The sequence below is a fragment of the Zalophus californianus genome, chromosome 10 (genome assembly GCF_009762305.2).
Source record: "Zalophus californianus isolate mZalCal1 chromosome 10, mZalCal1.pri.v2, whole genome shotgun sequence".
Taxonomy (NCBI): domain Eukaryota; kingdom Metazoa; phylum Chordata; class Mammalia; order Carnivora; family Otariidae; genus Zalophus; species Zalophus californianus.
In genome coordinates, this window is record NC_045604.1 from 15,673,514 (window position 1) to 15,693,394 (window position 19,881).

At 36.6% G+C, this 19,881-nt stretch overlaps 1 protein-coding gene across 1 annotated transcript in view; it reads left to right on the plus strand.

Moving 5' to 3' along the window:
• USH2A (usherin) overlaps window positions 1-19,881 on the plus strand; it is a 717,806-nt gene that overhangs the window by 158,126 nt on the left and 539,799 nt on the right. The window contains exon 14 of the mRNA XM_027612135.2: window positions 13,210-13,373. Coding sequence (XP_027467936.2) covers window positions 13,210-13,373 — 164 coding nt within the window. The remainder of the gene's footprint in view (window positions 1-13,209; window positions 13,374-19,881) is intronic.

Below are 19,881 nucleotides of genomic sequence, written 5' to 3' on the forward strand. Positions count from 1 at the left end.
GAATGCTAATTCCATGTGTGTTTTTGGGTCTGGTCAGATTATGTTTGTCTAGGGTTGGGACTATATCCATGAATTCTTTGGCATTCCTATCCCCAAGCAATAGTATTATGTTCTGTACACACCAATCAAAGCTGTTTCTCAATATGCGTGTGTGTGTTTATAAATATAATTGCTAATTAGTCAGGGTTTGAGATTATCTGGGCTCTTTTCAACTCATTGTCCCCTGCTGCCTGCCTTTTGGCTGTTACACTCTTCATTAACACCTCGATTAGAGTGTGGACAGGGTGACAGGGTAAATTATTGAAAAAGAACTCAAAACTAGTGTGTTTGGCTTTCTACTAAAATCCAATGTGATTTAAAATCTTTCACATGATATTTAAAATATGTATTAAAACAATTATTGTTCTTATTACATATCTTTTTGTTTTTTAATCCATGCTGTTCTGCTTCTGTTACCATTGAAAGGAATATCATCTTGGTGGTCTGAGAGTATTTCTACTCCTTTCTGCAGATAATAAATCACTCTGAATGAGTATAGAAAACATGTGGTAGAGCAAATGTTAAATAAAAGGTATTGCCAGGATTTTGATAGTAAAATTGGGGTCAGTTATTGTACATATTATCTCCTCTATGTACTTTTTATTGAAAGACCATCTAACAAATTCCCCAGTTGGAATTCTTAGTTTGGTTTGTTTCACTCCTGGCCACCTCTATCTTTAGGTTTCTTAAATTTTCCATAGAAAAATGTCTTTCTGACAACATTTAATTACCAGAGAAAACATTCCCCCAATCTACTCTCCTCCTTGAAATACTCATCCCCATCTATGGTGTTTTGTTCCAGTCTCTTACCCATTTCCTTTCTACTGATCCCCCTCATTATTCTTCCCAGTGTTACCACTAAAACTCTTTATTAATGGCCAGAAGATTTCTAATGGTCTCAGCTTTTTCACTTAACTTTATTTAAATGAATCCGATTCCTTCATTACACTACTCATCTGTTCTCCAAAGTTCTTAGATTCAGGCTGACCTTTACCTTATTCTACTTCCCTCTAGTTTATCTACCCATCCCCAGTCCCCACCCGAGTCAAATTCAGGATCAAGAATATTTACAGAATAGTGTTCCATCACCTCTCACTCTGCAATAGGACTTGCTAACACTTGGGATTAGACTCCCTGGATTAAAAGCTGGGTTTAAATTTTAACCTAAATTGATGAGGAACGGGGAGAGCCAAAAAAAAAAAAAAAAAAAGGTATAATCTACATTATTAGAATAAGGTGCTGAAGTGGAAATCAAGAAGCAGAGCTCAGTAAAATAAAAAGGGATGAGTGCAGGTTGGAGTCTAGGAGAAGCCAGAGTGTGAAAAGCCAGGTAGATTCTAAAGAGCAAAAGATCCAGGGTAAGTATGGTTTCAAAGCAAAAAGATTCATGACAAATTTTATATAAATATAACTTTATATCTTTATATATTAGCTGACTCCTGATTACAAGTCAGATTAGGAACTACCTTTTAAAAATCACAAATTGTGGGCGCCTGGGTGACTCAGTCGTTAAGTGTCTGCCTTCAGCTCAGGTCATGATCCCAGGGTCCTGGGATCGAGTCCCACATCAGGCTCCCTGCTCAGCGGGAAGCCTGCTTCTCCCTCTCCCACTCCCCCTGCTTGTGTTCCTGCTCTCACTGTGTCTCTCTGTCAAATAAATAAATAAAATCTTTTAAAAAAATAAAAATCACAAATTGTCCTCTGACATGATACCACTTTTCTTCCATCCTCACTGTACTTATCTTCAGATTTCCAAATTTCCATTCACTGAGAACTTTATCAGAGGGATGGTCTTTTTTCCCTCACCTCTCATTCATTTAATTCCCATTCCAGCAACCAATTCTCATGAACATAACCAGGGTTTTTTTGATCATGGAACTTCTTTTCTTCTCAAATCTTCCTAATCCCTGAAATGTTACTCTGTGAACACATCACATCTTTCCAGTCCTCTTGTCTCCAAATTCCCTCATAAATGGCTCCCAACTTTTCTCAAACCCCTCATCTTTTACCCCTACCTAATACTCTTGATCAGCCCCGTTCCTAACTTTCTCATCTTCTACTCCTAGTCTGGAGCAAAACCACCTTAATCCTGACTCCCTTCAGTAATCCGAGTGCTATTAAAACCTCTCCCTTCGGGCACCTGGGTGGCTCAGTTGGTTAAGCGACTGCCTTCGGTTCAGGTCATGATCCTGGAGTCCGGGGATCGAGTCCCGCATCGGGCTCCCTGCTCAGCGGGGAGTCTGCTTCTCCCTCTCCTGCTCCCCCCTCTTGTGCACTCTCTCTCTCTCTCATTCTCTCTCTCAAATAAATAAAATCTTTAAAAAAAGACTATTAAAAAAAAAAAAACCTCTCCCTTCTGTTGTACTGTGGGTCAGCTCCAGGGATGATGACCCTGCTCTTGCCCTGAACCTGGGAGGGCTTGAAGACATGTGTCTGTGCTGATTGGAAACACTGCCATGCATTTACTTCTCATCCGCTTGCTTTCTTTCCACCTTTAAACTCTTGCCAGTTTCTTCAAGTCCTTGTCCTTGCAGCTAATCTTGTCCTCTGCTTCATAGACTAAACAGAACCAGACATAATTATCTCCAGATTATCTTCTCTCCAGCTCCAATTTGTCTACATTGTCATGTGTTCCCAATTTTAAATCTAGTCTTAGAAGAAAACAACATAAAATTTTTAATGACATATTGCCTGTTCTGGATGTGTCCCCTCCTGTTTTTCTCCCTTTGCTCCCCTCTCTGTGTCCCCTTTACATTTCCTTCTTCCTCTGAACTTTGTTGCATCAAATCCTCCCCTTATTTTAACTTAAATCCTTCTCCACTGGCTATATCATAACTATCTACAAATATGATCTTCATCCCCATCCTAAAGCCTCTTCTTTTGCCTCTGCCCTGCGCTGTGAGCCCTGGAAGTTGAGTCTCCTCTCTCACTATTCAATCTTACTTACTAATATTTACAAAGAGTAGTCTTTTTTTTTCTGCATTTACCTTACTTCTCGTGAATTCCTCAGTCACCATATTTAGTGTAAGTGTTAGCAGAACTTACAAAGTGTGGGCAGCCAAGAACTAGTTAGATGACTCTTAAAACACTCATCCAAATCAAAGAAAGGAAGATAGCCAGAAAAAGTACATAAAAATGGGTTAAGGAAAAGATAAGCTTAGAGAGAGGGGTTTCACTGGAGAGAGAGAGCAGGGGTCAGTGGTGCCTCTCAGTGAGAGGGTTTTACTAGATGCCTTGCAAGGTGATATGTGTCTCCTGAAGTTGAGGAGACCAGTGGACTGATATATTTCTTAGACCTGGAAAATCTATACAAGGAGAGACAATCTGTCAGGGCAGTGAAAGAGAGTGCTTTGATGATTTTATACTCCCAGAGTTTTTCAGGCAAAGGAAAGAGTGTATTTGTCATGACTAGATAAGGTCTACAAGGAAGAGGGACAACATGGGGTTGGTTATCTTAGCACTTGTACAAAGGGCCACCCAGAAGGTTAAAGAGGCCCAAATAGAGAAGAAGATGAGATTCTGGTGAGCTACAAAATTAGTTAGCAACCAGTTGGAATAGAGATACATCTGATTTCTCTAAAATTGTACAAAAGGCCACCCGGAAGGTTAAAGAGGCCCAAATAGAGAAGAAGATGAGATTCTGGTGAGCTACAAAATTAGTTAGCAACCAGTTGGAATAGAGATACATCTGATTTCTCTAAAATTATAGGTGAGAGATACCTAGTAGAGGGAGAGAGATCAATGAAGAAATCACAAGAGTAACACTCCAGTGAAGAGTCAGCTTTGTACACTCTGGGACCAGAGAAAGCAGCCTGCTTTGGGTTTTGGTGGGAACTCCTGCCCCTCCTACAGCCCATGCATGAGAGAAGAAGAGAGTAATAAAAAAAGCAGTAATAAAACTCTACCTTTTCTGGTTGTAGACTTGCTGCTTTCATCATGTCCTAGCTAGAAAAAAGGGGAGAAGTCTGTTCTTTAAAATATCTATTCTTTGAATAGATGGGAGTATTGACTAATATACTGCACTACACATTTTATTGTCTGAATTTAGCCTATTTTCTTCCTGTCAGCTTTATTTAGGTATAATTGACATATATATATATATATATATATATATATATATATATATTCTCAAAAGATCAGGGAAAGATAAGCGTAAAATTGATTTATGATTGCTTCTTATGACTTCTGGTTTTTCAATGTATCAATTATTTTATTGTCCTCCCTATTTCTTAAAATTAGCTCTTTCTTTGGCCTCCAAGATCCTATCTCTCTGATTTGTCTTCTTTTCTTGGTTATTCCTCTTTAATCTGCCCCAAGAGGCCCAATTTACATATCTGTGTTTATGATTTTAGCCACTATATGATGTTAATGACTCCCCAGTATATCATCATCTGTTCAGATCTCCGCCATGAGCTCTAGGCCTATAGTTACCCGTCTCTTTGAGGTTTAAATTTGCATGTCTCTCATTCTTAACATAGCCAACACAGAACTAATTCTTCTTTATATTACTTTCCTCATTTCCTCCCAAAATGAAAATAAAAGTCTCAAGACATCTCATGCCATCATCTTCTTGGTGAAGGGATATAAATCTTTAAATTTAAGTCACACCACCTGTAGGTGAGTGGCGCTCAGGATCCTCTCAGATTGGACAGGATTGGCTCTGATATTGAGCATAGGTTGCCAAGAGAAAGAGCTATTGTAAGTAAGAGCTACCATATATAATGTATCTTTTCTGAAATGAATAGAACGAATAAAGCTTCCCATGACCATTTGAGGCCCAAGGAAATCAGCAGGATTTGTCCTCTGCTAAAATCAGTCATATGGAATGCCTGTGCTTTGAGTTGACCCTTTTATTCCACTGATGAGTTTGACTGTCTCTTTTCACTTTAACGTTGATAATCATTAGAGAAGAAATCCTCTGGCACAGAAGGTCATGGAGGAAGATATTTCAAAATGTGACAATGAGAATTGCTTGAGTTTACACTTTTGCTCATCATTGAGAAGAGATAAAAATGGATTTTATTCTTTTTATGTTTTCCATTCCTTTCCTGAATGATATTGAAATCTCTTTGTTGACTTCAGGTTGTTATTGTGTATATATACTAACACTGACTATTTTGAAAATGTGCACAAAGATGACTAAAATATATGAGATTCCATTTAGTAGAAGGAATTTTGTTTCTTGAAGGAAAACTTCACTTATAGTCAAAATATATACCGACATACTGCATAAGAAAATAACTATTGATGCCCTGATGACAAATTTTTTTTAGAAAAGAAAGTCAACTAAAATGAATCAAATCTGTTTTGAACTAGATACTATGGTAGGTACTTACAAATATACATTTTTTTCACCAATTTCCAAAATTCTATAGCAGATTGTCAGTATTTTATTGTTAAACAAGAAGATGCAAATTTCATTGTATCTCTTTATTCGTTTAGAAAATAAATTAACTTTCTCATCTGCTTTTTCCATTTATATATTCAGAGGACCTTATTTAATCCTCCATAAAGTTTACACATTACCCCAGCTCTTCTTCGTGTTCTTTTTATTGTACAGTTATGTTTCCTATATTTTTCTCTTGGCTTATTTTCTAGACTTTTCATATACTCCCAAGGACAAAATAAATAAAATAGGCCCTCACCCTAAACTGCAGAAACAACAGCAAAAATCCACCAAACACGACAGTAACAGGCTGGAAAATCATTTGCCTGTTTTCACCCAAGTGGTTCATTCTTCAAAAGTTACCTATCACAAAAAGGGGGCATGTATTTTAAAAAGCTGATCCAAGTGCAAAAATCACTGTGTTTACCTCTGGCATATAAAGCAAACATGATTTAATCAGTATTGAAAACAATGAAGCAAAAAAGTCTGCCCACTGAAAAATCAATAAAGGAAAAAAAGTATATATATTTGTCTAAACCAAAAACAATGAGACAAAAATGGGCCATATTCAATTCATCTCAGTTGGTAGTTGAGACCCATATTTGACAGTGTACACTCTGTGTTGAGTGTCCTCAACCTGACCTGTAAGTACGATTCCTCCTTCCCATGGCCAAGCTTGCTCTAGCTCATCAGGTGTAGCACTATTTCTCTTATGTACCACCCACATATCACAGTCCCCCAAAGTTTCTCCTCTAATGACTTCTTCTCTATATATTCATTAGTTGTATTTTGTCTTTTTGAGCCTCAAGGAGCTAGGAGCTAGAAGTATCACTACTGGTCTCTTATTCGCTGACACACACCAAACTGTAATTTTTCTCACAGAGTAGGAAATTGGGATCTAGGCTGGCCAGAGAATCTGAAGGCTCAGAGTCCTAAAACATACGATAAAGTAAAATTCTTCCATGACCACATTATTTTTGGTTTTGCTGCAAACATTCTCCATTTGAACACTGAATTATAGATCTGGTATGTTAATCTTTTCACATGTGTATTTCCAATTGATCGCAATTGGTCTTTCTTTGAGAACCAGATCAATGACTTCAAATGAAAGCAGATAATTTACTTGTCAACTTATGTCCATACATGGTGTGGGAATATTGGGGAATGTGCCTCACAGATTTGTGCTCCACAATGATTCTTTGTTAGACAGCTGGCTCTTATCCAGGGTGATGAGAGTAAAAGGGCTATATACCTCTCATCATCTAGTGATCTAGCCATACCACAAAGTAGTGGCAGAGTTCCCAGAAAGAGAGCAGAACGCTTGAGGCCTACACTTGAGACTGTCACATTGTTACATTTGCCTTATTCTATTGGCCAAAGCGAGTCACAGACCAGCCCTTATTCAGGAATGGGGAAATAGATTCTACTTTTGGATGATGGAATTTACTTGGTTTAAAGGGCCTACATAAAGAGAGGGGTGAACAATTGTGATCATTTTTACAATCCCCCATGACCCTAAACAGCATATTCTTCTTTCATACAGATTTTGTATGATTCTCTAAGAAATGTCCATTTTTATAAATTAGTAGCATTTATTCAATGTGATGTAATAAGTATAACTCAGTGTCGGGTATCTAGGTTCCAGTTATGGCTTCTCCACTTGACTAGGCATATTAGTTTCCTATTACTACTGTAATAAATTACTACAAATTTAGTAGCTTAAAACAACATTAATCTATTCTCTCACAGTTCTGGAGGTCAAAAGTCCTAAAGTAATTTTATTGGGCTCAAGGGATCAGCAGGCCTATGTTTCTTTTGGATATTCTAGGAAAAAATCCATTTCCTTGCTTTTGCCAATTTGAGAGACCACCTACTTCCTTAGCTCATGGCTCCTTCCTTCATGTTCAAAGCCAGCAGAGTAATGTTTTCTCTCTTTTCTGACCTCTGCTTATATTCTTCCAACTTTTCACTCTAACTCTCACCTTCCTGCTTCTTCCCATCATTTTGTGATTACATTGGACACTTTTGGATAATCCGGGATGATTTCTCCAACTCAAAATTCTTAATCCCATCTGCAAGTTCCTTTTACCAAGTAAGGTGTAACATATTCACAAGTTCCAGACATTAGGACTTGGAGATTCTTGAGAGGTCATAATTCAACCTACTGTGCCAGAGTTCAGCAAACCATGGCCTGCAGACCAGATCTGACCTGCCATCTCTTTGTGGAAATAAAGTTTTATTAGAACACAACATATTCATTCTTTATATATTGTCTTTGACTGCATTCATACTGCAGCGGAGATCTAATGGCCCACAAAGCCTAAAATATTTACTATCTGTTCCTTTATAGATAAAGATTGCTGACCCAAAAACCAGATTTACTGTCACCTTGGGCAAGTTACTTATTTCCACTAAGAATCATAAAATCAGCTTTTTAGACTTGGAAAGAACCTTAGTTTTGGTTAAACTCTGCCCTATACATTTCTCTGCATAAATCACCTTTTCAGAATAACTAGTCACTCAGTTTCTGCTTGAAAATACGGAACTAAAAAGAACCTCTCTGTCTCATGGAGCAACTTGTGTGTTTCAGACAACTAATTCTGAGAAAGATCATTTCACTCCTGTGCCTAGTTTTATTTCTGCCTTCCGGACCATATTGAATAAGTGTAATCTCTCTTCTACCTTAAAACACTAAGAATTTGAACCTGTTATCATGCCTTAAAATTATTATATTGCTATAATGTGGAGGTTAAGGAAAGTGACTTGAGAGTTTCTTCTAGATGTAAACATATGTGATATTGTTAATATTGTGAATCTGCTGAGATTTTATTTCTTTTAAATATTTGGTTTTGGTGACCAATATGTGGGATTAGGTGGAGTGTCAAAAAAGGGGAAAGTGGTGGGGATTGCGGGTGCAGAATCTTGCTAAGCAACCTCTTCTCTAAATGACAGGAATACCACCTCCCTGGACTCAGATGTTATAGTTGCCTGGATGCAAGAGACTGCCCAGATTTAGTCCTGATGAGTCCCTTTATTTGTGCCTGGGAAGGCTTCAGTACAGAGGGTGGACTGGGTACCATTGACTCCTTCCTTCTAGATGAGATGATACAATTCTCACTTCTTCTCCAATAAGCCATGTGTATGGCTTTCAGTTCACATAAGGAGGATCTCTAAGCCCCAAATCCCTCTCCTATAATTCTGATTCCGGTTCCAAGAGAATCCAATGCTATTCATAGGCTGTGATGAAAGGAAACCTAAGAACCCCAGTGAGACACACTTCTATTGCAGAGAGGAAATATAATCTTAACCAGGGAAAACCAAAATCATCTCTAGAGCAATCTAGCACTTACAAGATCCTCAATAAGAGGACTGAACTGAGAACTCTTCTGGCCTTGGGGTGTCACAGCAGAGGCCAATGTTGAAGAAAGCTGTCCCTTCCCTGGGGGGACAGGTTAGCTAGGGGAAGAGCTCAGCTGATCAAAAAGGGCTCAAAAGAGCTGAATTGTCCTCAGAGCTACATGTCACATTTGATTTATCTGTGATGTTCTATTCTGAGTCTAAAGCTTTCCTAGTGCTTTATTCATTCATTCATCCATTCAACAATATTTATTGAACCTTTACTGTGTGCTAGGCTTTGTGCTGGGGACGGATGGGAGAAAACTCTTGGTCCAATTTCTCCAGTTCACTTTAAAGCCTCTTTCTGTTTTACTCCTTAATAATCATTAATAATCCTTGTCTAAATTCCCTCAGCAATTTGAGATTTCTTCCTCTTTCATTCTTTCTGTTGAATGGTGTCCCCATCATCTACCTATCAGCAAATTAGAAAACTGGAAATAACTCCATGCCCTTCTTTGCTTCTCTTTTCAATTTGTCTACCTCATCCTACTGATTTTACTTACTCAACAGAAGTAAAACTATCCCTCTCCTTTCCATTGTTCCTTACCATTATCACCATTGTACCTAATCTAGCAATATCTTGCCTCTGCTTGCCTTTCCCATTTAACCTTGTCTGTTACCCCTCCCTATTCTGAATTTATATCCAAAAATTTTGAGTTGCTTATAATCTCATACCCTCTCCTGATGTTTCTTTTCTTTTTTTTTTAAAGATTTTATTTATTTAATTGGGAGAGAGAATGATACAGAGAGAGAGAGCATGAGAGGGGGGAGGGTCCGAGGGAGAAGCAGACTCACTGCTGAGCAGGGAGCCCAATGCGGGACTCGATCCCGGGACTCCAGGATCATGACCTGAGCTGAAGGCAGTAGCTTAACCAACTGAGCCACCTAGGCGCCCCATCCTGATGTTTCTTATCTCTCTCTCTTCTCCCTTTCTGACTTGCTGGGCATATTCCTCTTTAATATTCCTTTTAATAACTTGAGAATCCTCAAACAGACTCCCCACTGAGCACAGAGCCCAATATGGGGCTCAATCCCAAGACCGTGAGACCATGACCTGAGCCAAAATCAAGAATTGGATACCTAACCGAATGAGCCACCAGGTGCCCCCAAGATTCCTTCTATTTTTTTTAAGATTTTATTTATTTATTTGAGAGGGGGGGGCGAGCACAAGCCAGGGGAGAAAGAAGGGCAAGCAGACTTACACTGAGTGCAGAGCCTGACAAAGGGCTCAATCCAGGACCCTGAGATCATGACCTGAGCCAAACTCAAGAATCGGATGCTCAATTGACTGAGCCACGTAGGTGCCCCCCAAGATTCTTTCTTAATACTCTTTCAGCTGTCCCATTCCCTGCCACCAGGTAGTTTTCTTTTCTGTGCCCACAGAGAGTCTGCATACACCTTTATTAATGCTGTATTTTATATTTTTCACTAGACTATGAGCTCCTTGAAGACAGGGACAACTCTATCTTATTCCTTTTCATGTTCTCAGAGTCTCTTCTGGTCCTGGAACATAATTCGACCTCAATGAATATTATTTATGTCAGTCGATATGTTTAAAAAATTTGATGGTACCCATGAATTGAGGCCCCCGATAGAAGAGAGGTGTTGAAAGAGAAATGTCAGTAAAGTGATCTATATCCTGGAATACAGCCCTAGACCTCCTGCAGTAGCTCTCCCTCAGATGATAAAGCTTCTGACAATGAAATGCATCATTGAAACACACTCCTTCATTAATAATGATGTTTTGCAGTAATAATAAGCAGGATAGCTCTTTCTCTTAGTATTTGCACAACTGGATAAGTTCCATGGAAAGGAAAATATATGAGATTTGTGATTAAAGAGACAGAAGCCAATTAACTTTTTTCCCCGTTGTACTCAGTAAACACTGAGTTACTGAAGGGCCCAAACAGAACTAGAATAACAGAGTGCTGGCAGAGATTAGGGATGCTTTACTCCTGTTTTGTTTACCATAATGAACTGGTCAATAAACATCACAAGTTGTTTATCTATATAAATCTTGACAGATTACTCTTTATGAAATCCGTTTAGCAAGTGAGGTTTTCCCATAAGGATGAAAAATGAAGATTTTAAACAGATTGCGGGAGAAGCTCTGACTGTACCAGGAGAGTCAGTGTAATAAAGGTTTCTTTATATTAATATTACAAAAACCATTTATCCTGACAAAATCAATATCACAATTCATCTTAGTTTGGTGTTTCTCTTTCTAAGTTTAAAATGTCTTCTCCTTTATTATGTATAATTTTGTTTTAATAAACGTGAAATATATTTCATTTAGGAGGTGCTCTTGAGAAGGGATAACTTATAAAATGACATGAAACTTGTAGCTTATTTGCTAAAGAGTCTTGGAAATGTTTAAAATTATATTTGGGTGGCTGAGAAATTTATAGGAATCATTTTACTTAAACCTTAATTACAAAATTATCCCTAGTGTCCTTTGCATTAGAAACAAACTATAATATTCAGAAAAGTCTCCTATGAACTTCATTCAGGTAAAATTCTCTCACTGAAGTCAAGCAATTATAACAAGTCAGATAAGTTAGGTATAACAACAGCTGGGATAAGAGACTATAAAATCAGGAATAGTCACATTTAATTACTCAAAACATTGCATGCTTTCCTAAGAAGTGATTTATTTATTCCATTTGGATTCAGAACTTAATATCCCATGGATATTGACAGAGCTGCCTTGGAGTTAAGTGTGTAGCAGCTAGCTGGAAGAAAATAGAACTACATCAAGGAAGGGAATTATGTTATACTCTGGAAACTATTACTCTAAATGTACTGTATGTAAAATAAGTGTGATTGTCTCATGAGTGAATGGTAATAAAAACTGAAATACTCAAGAGACACTTATTCATGAGTGGTGTGGTGTTTTATATATATATATATATATATATATATATATATATATATATATATATATATACACACACATACATTGGGAGAAGCTTGCCTCTTATTGTTTATGCTTACCAATATTACATTAAATGCTTACAAACAATATACTCTAAGTAATGGCATATAATGAAATTAAGAGCAAATCAAATATTTTGTTGCTTCTATAATTCCATTCTAATTTCAGTGCATAATTTTCTTCAACTGTGATACTTAAGTAGCCTAAATAAAACATCTATTTGAAATGGAGTTCTGATACATGTCTATACATAAAGGACTTAATATAGTTGTTTATAGGGGGAAAATATCCTTTTATCATGACATAAAATGGGCAAACTACAGTAAGGTGGTTTTCAAGAGAAACTGTACTTTATTTATTCCCAAGGTGATATTAGTCTACAAAACAAATTTGCAGCTTATTTAGCAGTCCTTAGCTTTTATCAGCCTTCTTAAGGGTGTTGAATGATTACCCGAGAGATCACACTATAGAAGTTGAAGAGGGATAAAAAAACTATCCATCCAGCATCTTTATTAGAAAATAGAGGTGAATCCATCTAATATTTTAAATGTACCACATGGAAAATTCCTGTTTACAAGTGAGTTGTCTTTTTCCATGTGCTGTTTTGCCTCTCTAATACTTCATGGTGCCAAAATAGCTTATCCTGATCAATGCCATTGGCATACACTAAGAATTTGAATTACTCACCCAGAGGAATCAGGTTTTGGTTTCTATCATGGCAAAATGCCAGGCCAGTGATTTTTACAAGCAACTTTAGGTCCAAGAAATTTAAGTTGGAATGAAGTTATCTCATTATATTTATATCATTAACATCCTTTCATAAATCAGAATAATGCTCTATTCTCCAACCATTCCGGATAAATGAGTTTAGTTCATAAACAGAAAATGAAATATATCCTATATTAAGGCATCAGCAGTACCGGAACATGTCTTCCTCAAACTCTCTTCTTAGTGAAATTTAGTCTTTATAAAACTATAGAGTTTCAAGATTTTTAAGGAGATCCATGGTTATCACACCCAGTGTTCTACTTCATAACCTGATAGATACTTGCAAAGATGATTTATGGGTACCCAATTTAAATTTTTAGCTGTCAGAAAAACTGCTTTTGTGAGAAAGCAAAATTTACAGTATTCTTAATTGAACAACTGGCGTTCAAAATAATCCAGAAGATGTATCGTGGCATGAAAAAAAACAATATAACACTTTTTTTGCCATTAATTAGTTTACAAAGGGAAGGCTTCATTGAGATTTTATCGTGAGCAACATTTTGTTAAAGATTCTTTTTCTGTCTTGTTTGATGTTGTGTTTATTTGTTTAGCTTAAGTGTTCTTTTCAGTATATTGGCTAAAACAGGCCATCTTATTTCACAATGTTATTGATAGATGTAACTTATACTATGAATTATTAATCAAAACATTATTCTCTTTGATGGTTTGTTTGTCTTGTTTTCAGATGTCAGCCTTGCAATTGTCATCTCTCAGGAGCCTTGAATGAAACCTGTCACTTGGTCACAGGCCAGTGTTTCTGTAAACGATTTGTCACTGGATCCAAGTGTGATACTTGTGTTCCCAGTGCAAGCCATTTGGATGTGAACAATCCACTGGGCTGCAGCAAAAGTAAGTGAACTCTGGCTCTGTGCTGGTGGATGAAACATCACGCAGGGAAGAGTGTCTTGTTATTTTCTTTCTCCATTGAGAACCCATCAGAAAGGCTTAGGCACAAGGTGGAGAATTTAGGTGGGAAATGGAAAAAAAAATTACACTAAATGAAACTTGTGTTCTTTTTCCTTGATTAGATTATTGAAATGGCGATTATGTTAGTAGTGGGAAATTTAAAACATATTGTTAGAATGGAATCACTAGTGTGGCGACCAGCGTCCTGGTTTTCCCCCAGACATTGGAATTTCCAGTGACAGAGGACTTTCAGTGCAAAAATCAACACTACTGGTTGAAACAAAATGATTGGTCACCCCACCAAGCAAGGACATTCCCAGCCAATTTTCTATAACACATGTGAGATTTATTCTTATTTTTTATGAGTTATGTCCTTCCATCCCCCCAATTTTATGGGTACCATGCTATTATTTGTTGGTTATTGATGTTATAGCTATTACCACTGTTTATCATAGCATATAATTCCTATATTTGATATTTCTTTTGCCAGTTGTATTAGTTATTTAAGTATCTCTCACATTTCTATTTTTAACTCCTGGAAGTCAAAGATTACATCTTAGTGTCTTTTGACTTTTCAACACCATTCTCCAGTGCCTTGACTTGACTTCTCAAGGTCAACTGCAGTCTTACAGTTTTATAGCATATTGATGATTGATATATATTTACTCTAAGATCATATATCCTTACCTTTTCCAGAATTTCTAAGAAATGCCTGCTGAGAACATGTGGTAAGGTGCCCTCTGCAACATATTGTACAATGCATGTTCTCCTTGGGGTGTCCTGGGACTATCATGAGTCACAGTGCAAGGGAATGCCCTAAGTCAGGACAAATCATCATAAACAAGCATGCTTGGAACTGTGTTATCTACATTTAAGGGAGAGAGAAATAAGTCAGAAAATATTGGGCTCCACAGCAACCATACTAGATTTTGAGGTAGTGGAAGGCAGGGTGTAGCTAATGATTAACAAGACATATTCAGATTTTGTACCTGTGTAGTTTATATTCAGTATCCTGTGTTTTATTTGGTCTCTCTGGATGTTAGTATAAGTAAAATGGTAGGCATTTATGCTTCTTTTGGGAAAGTACTTTCGTAATTGCCTTTCTGTGTAAATACAGTCTAAACATAAATCTGGATTTCACTGAGAATTTAATTAATATTTGCTATTCATTGATTAACTATAGAATTGACTGATTTCTATGCAACAGGAATTCCAACATATTGCTTTGGATGTCAGTTGTAGATCATCATTTTGTGAGAACATTACATATAACATACTGAATCTTAGCAATTTTTGATTGGTTCTGCCACTAATTTTGTGTGAAAATATTGACATCTCCCCTTTTTTCTACCTACTCTTACATCTAAGACACGGTCTAGGAACTATACCTCAGGCAAAACTGGACAGTTTGGTTCACCTGGCCTACATTTCTTGGTAGTGGTAGACATTTGCTTTTCTATTTTGTCTTTCCTTCTCTGGGCTGAATCTTCTTGTCTTTCCAAATTCTTCCAATTTTTAATAGTTAAAAAAAGGTTTATGTTCCTCTTCTTCCATATATATATATATATATATATATATGGAAGTGCCTTGACTTGACACACACACACACACACACACACACACACACACACACAAATACACACATACATATATCTATGTATATATTTAAATGTTCTTTTTAAAATTGTGATCCTTACTGTTGAATACATTTGTTCAACCACTTCTAGTAGTTGCTGCTGTTGTTTTGGGTGTGTGTTTCACAAAATTTACAAAACACTGGGCAAAGTTAGAAACTCAGTATCTACAGAAACTCAGGGAGTTCATTCAATTAAAAAAAAATATGACGAGATTCCTGCCTTTAAAAGAGCTTGAAACCTCTGTATAGGTTTCTTTTTTGTATAAGAGGTCTATTTATAAAACAATTTCTAAAAAAAAAAAAAAAGAGCTTGAAACCTAGTCAGCAGAAGTGATGGGTACACTCACAGTAGACAGGAGTGAACAAAGGGCCCAGGAAATGCTGACTGTGGTATGAGTATGAAGGAGGCTGCTTTTCCTTCCTGTTCCACCTTGATTTTTTACATGGTACTTGCTTTTTATCCTAGCAACAGCCGGAACAACCAGCTTCCCAAAGATACTATGCTATTGAAAGGAATGTAGTACTATCTATTGTTGAAACTGTGAACTACCTCAGGCTGGTATTTTCCTCTGTGTCCAACAGATGTCAAGCATGTGTTTTCCTTGAACATTAGACTGTTTCATGATGTCCTTCTACACAGTTTGGGAACCACAGGGTTATGACTATTATCTTTCCCACTTCCTTAGAGACCAGTGGCAATAGGTTAGCAATATCATCTGTAATTTTTTCCTTTTTTTTTTTTTTTGATGGGGAGTTGAGTTGGGAATCTGAGCATATAATTTCCAGAGTACAGGAAAATTGAATTCAGATAAGGTAGTTAGACCCTCTCTCATAATCTGCTTCCTTATTTTGTGATTCATTTCTTTCCTATCAATATTTGTTTCATGCTTTCAAAATGATAGTCATTCTCCTTGATAGAGGTAATACAAAACAGGTATTAAATAATTCTGCCTTCTGTATGCTTTACTAGTGAATGAAATGAAATGTCATTTGCCCTAAACTTATATATATAATAGTTATAATATATATATATATATATATATATATATATATATAATTCATAGCTCTTTTGTGTTTAAGTCTTCTTGACACTACTCACTTCTATTTTTATCTTTGGTTATTTATCCATCTTATCACTCACATTTTTTCCTTTATCCATACTTATCAGAGAAGATTTTGTAGCTAAACTCCTTTTAAAAAAATATTTTCTGGGCGCCTGGGTGGCTCAGTTGGTTAAGTGACTGCCTTCGGCTCAGGTCATGATCCTGGAGTCCCGGGATCGAGTCCCACATCGGGCTTCCTGCTCAGCAGGGAGTCTGCTTCTCCCTCTGACCCTCTTCCCTCTCGTGCTTTCTATCTCTCATTCTCTTTCTCTCGCAAATAAATAAATAAAATCTTAAAAAAAATATTTTCATTGTGGTAACATAGATATGACATAAAAGTGACCATATCAGCCATTTTTAAATGTACAATCAGTGATATTAAATATATTCATAATGTCGTGCAACCATCACTACCATGCATCTCCATAACTCTTTACTTCTTGTGAAATGGAAACTGTATACCCTCATTAAACAATAATACCTTCCATTTGCCCCCAGCCCCTGGTAACCACAATTTTACTTTCTGTCTGTATAATTTTGAAAAATCTAAGAACCTCATATAAGTAAAATCATAAAATATTTGCCTTTTTGCCTGTGGCTTTTTTCACTTTGCATATGTCCTCAAGGGTCATCCATTTTGTAGCTTGTCTCAGAATTTCCTTCCTTTTAAGGCTGAATGATATTCTATTGTATGCATATACCACATTTTGCTTATCCATTCATCTGTCAATGGACACTTGGGTTGCTTCCATGTTTTGGCTTACGTGAGTAATGCTGCTATGAATACGGGTGTATAGCCATTTCTTCAAGACTTTGCTTTCAATGACTCTGCTTTCAATTCTGTTGGAGATATAATCAGAAGTGGAATTGCTGGATCATATGGTAATTCTATTTTTAATTTTTTTGAGGAACTGCCATGCTTTTCTCTACAGCAGCTTTACTATTTTAAATTCCCACTGACAGTGCACAAGGGCTCAAATTTCTCCATGTCCTTGCCAACATTGTTGTTTTTTATTTATTTATAGTAGCCATCTAATGTGTATGAGATGCTGTCCCATTTTAGTTTTGATATGCATTTCCCTAATGATTAGTGATATTGAGCATCTTTTCAGAGTTATTGGCTATTTGTATATCTCCTTTAGAGAAAGTGTATTCCAGTTATTTGTCCACTTTTAAATTGGGTTATTTGTCTTTATTAGAGTTGTAATTGTTCTTTACATATTTTAGATATATTATTTTTTATATCTTTATTAGATATATGATTTGCAAATGTTTTTTTCCATTCTGTATGTTTTCTTTTCACTTTCTTGATAGTGTCATTTGAAGCACAGATGTTTTAAAATTTGGTAAATTTCAATTTGTCCATTTTTTGTTATTGTTTATACATTTGATGTCATATCTAAGAAACTACTGTCAAATCCAAAGTTATGAAGGTTTCCCCCATGTTTTCTTTTTTATTATTATTATGTTCAGTTAGCCACTGTATAGTATATCATTAATTTTTGATGTAGTGTTCAGTGATTCGTTAGTTACATATAACACCCAGTGCACATCACAACACTTGCCCCCTTAATACCTATGACCCTGTTACCCCCTCGCCCCACCTCCCTCCCTTCTGAGACCCTCGGTTCATTTCCCGGGGTCCATAGTCTCTCATGGTTCATCTCCCTCTCTGATTTCTCCCCCTTCATATTTCCCTCTCTTCCCCTGTAGTCCTCCAAGCTATTGCTTATGTTCCACATATAAGTGAAACCATATGGTAATTGTCTTTCTCTGTTTGACTTACTTCACTTAGCATAATCCCCTCTAGTTCCAGCCATGTCAGTGCAAATAGTGGGTATTCATCCTTTCTGATGGCTGAATAATATTCCATTGTATATGAACCACATCATCTTTATCCATTCATCTGTTGAAGGTTATCTCGGCTCCTTCCACAGCTGGGCTATTGTGGACGTTGCTGCTATGAACATTGGGGTACATGTGCCCCTTCTTTTCACTACATTTGTGTCTTTTCCCCTACGTTTTCTTCTTAGAGTCGTACAGTTTTAGCTCTTAGATTTAGGGTCTTTGATCCATTTTTGAATTAATTTTTAGATATATTGTGAGTTGAGCTTCCACTACCATTCATTTCAAAAGTGGATTTCCAGTTGTTCCGGCACTGTTTTTTGAAAGAACTATTTCCCCCTTGGTTCTTGCTAATCTTATTGAAAATCAGTTTACTGTATTCTGTTGACTTCTTATATTTTTGTGTTATTTTATTACTAGTTGCTTTATGAATTAGAATATGCATCTTCATTTGCCACAGTCTACTTCAAGTTTGTACTGATTTAATGCTGGTAAAATATAACAAGTAAACTCTTGATATATGTCCCTTCCTTTCTTCATCTTTGAGTTATGATACTGTGTAGTTGTGTGTATGCATGTGTGTATGTGTGTGTATATATAATAAACCCTACATTACACTAATAGAATTATAATTTTCTTTTAACAGTACTAGGTTTTTAAAAATTATTTGAGAGAAAAAAACAATATGAATATATACACACATACACAGAGAGTCTTTAATGTTTACCCACATATTTACCATTTCTAGTGTTCTTCCCACCTCTACATGATTCAATTTATTTGCTCTCTGTGTCATTTCCTTTTGGCCTGATGGATTTCTTTAATATTTCTTGCAGGGCTAGTCTGCCAGCAATAAATTCTCCCACTATTTTAAAAAAATTATCTGCAAATACCTCCTTCCTTCCTTCTTTTTTTTGATTGGTACTTTTTCTGGATAGAACTCTTGATAACAAGTATTCTTTTTTCTTTTAGGACTTTGAATATGTCATTCTACTACCTTATGGCCTCCATCATTTCTTCCAGGCTTTAATTGTATTTTTCTTCAAATGTGAATGAATTTTCTCTTACTCCTTTAAAAGTTTTGTTCTTATCTTTCAGCAGTTTGACTATGATATGTTTGGTATGAATCTTTTGGTATCCTACTTAGATTCATTGTACTTTTTGGAAATGTAGATAAATGTTTTCCATCAAATTTGGGAAGTTTGAGCCAGTATTTCTTCAAATATTTTCTTCCACTTTCTGTATCTTCTCCACTTTAGAGATCCCATGACACCTATTTTGGTGCATGGTACACCTGATGTGGTCTCACAGGTCTCTGAGGATCTGTTCATTTTTGTTCTATTTTTTTTTCTCCTTTCTGTGGATTGGCTAAATCATTGCTGTATCATTACATTCTACCTATTGCTTTTTTTTTAATACTTTTTTTTTCTTAGAGAGAGCATGTGTGCTAGTGGGGGAGGGGCAAAGAGAGAGGGGGAGAGAGAGAGAGAAAGAGAGAATCTTAAGCAGGCTCCACACCCAGCACAGAGCCCTACACAGGGCTTGATCTCACGACCCTGAGATTGTGACCTGAACTGAAATCAAGAGTTGGAAACTGAACTGACTGAGTCACCCAGGAGCCCCCTTCCTTCTTGCTTTATCTTCAAGTTCACTGATTCTTGCTCTTTTCCTTTCAAATCTGCCATTGAGGACTTTTTAGGGAATTTTTCTTTTCAGTTACTGTATTGTTCAGCTCTGGACTTTAGTGTTTTTATACATTCTCTTTATGTATTAAAGTTCCCTTTTCACTGAATCATCATCAGATTTTTCTTTAACTCTTAGAACATATTTATAATAGCTGCATTGAAGTGGTTTTTGCTGTACTCAA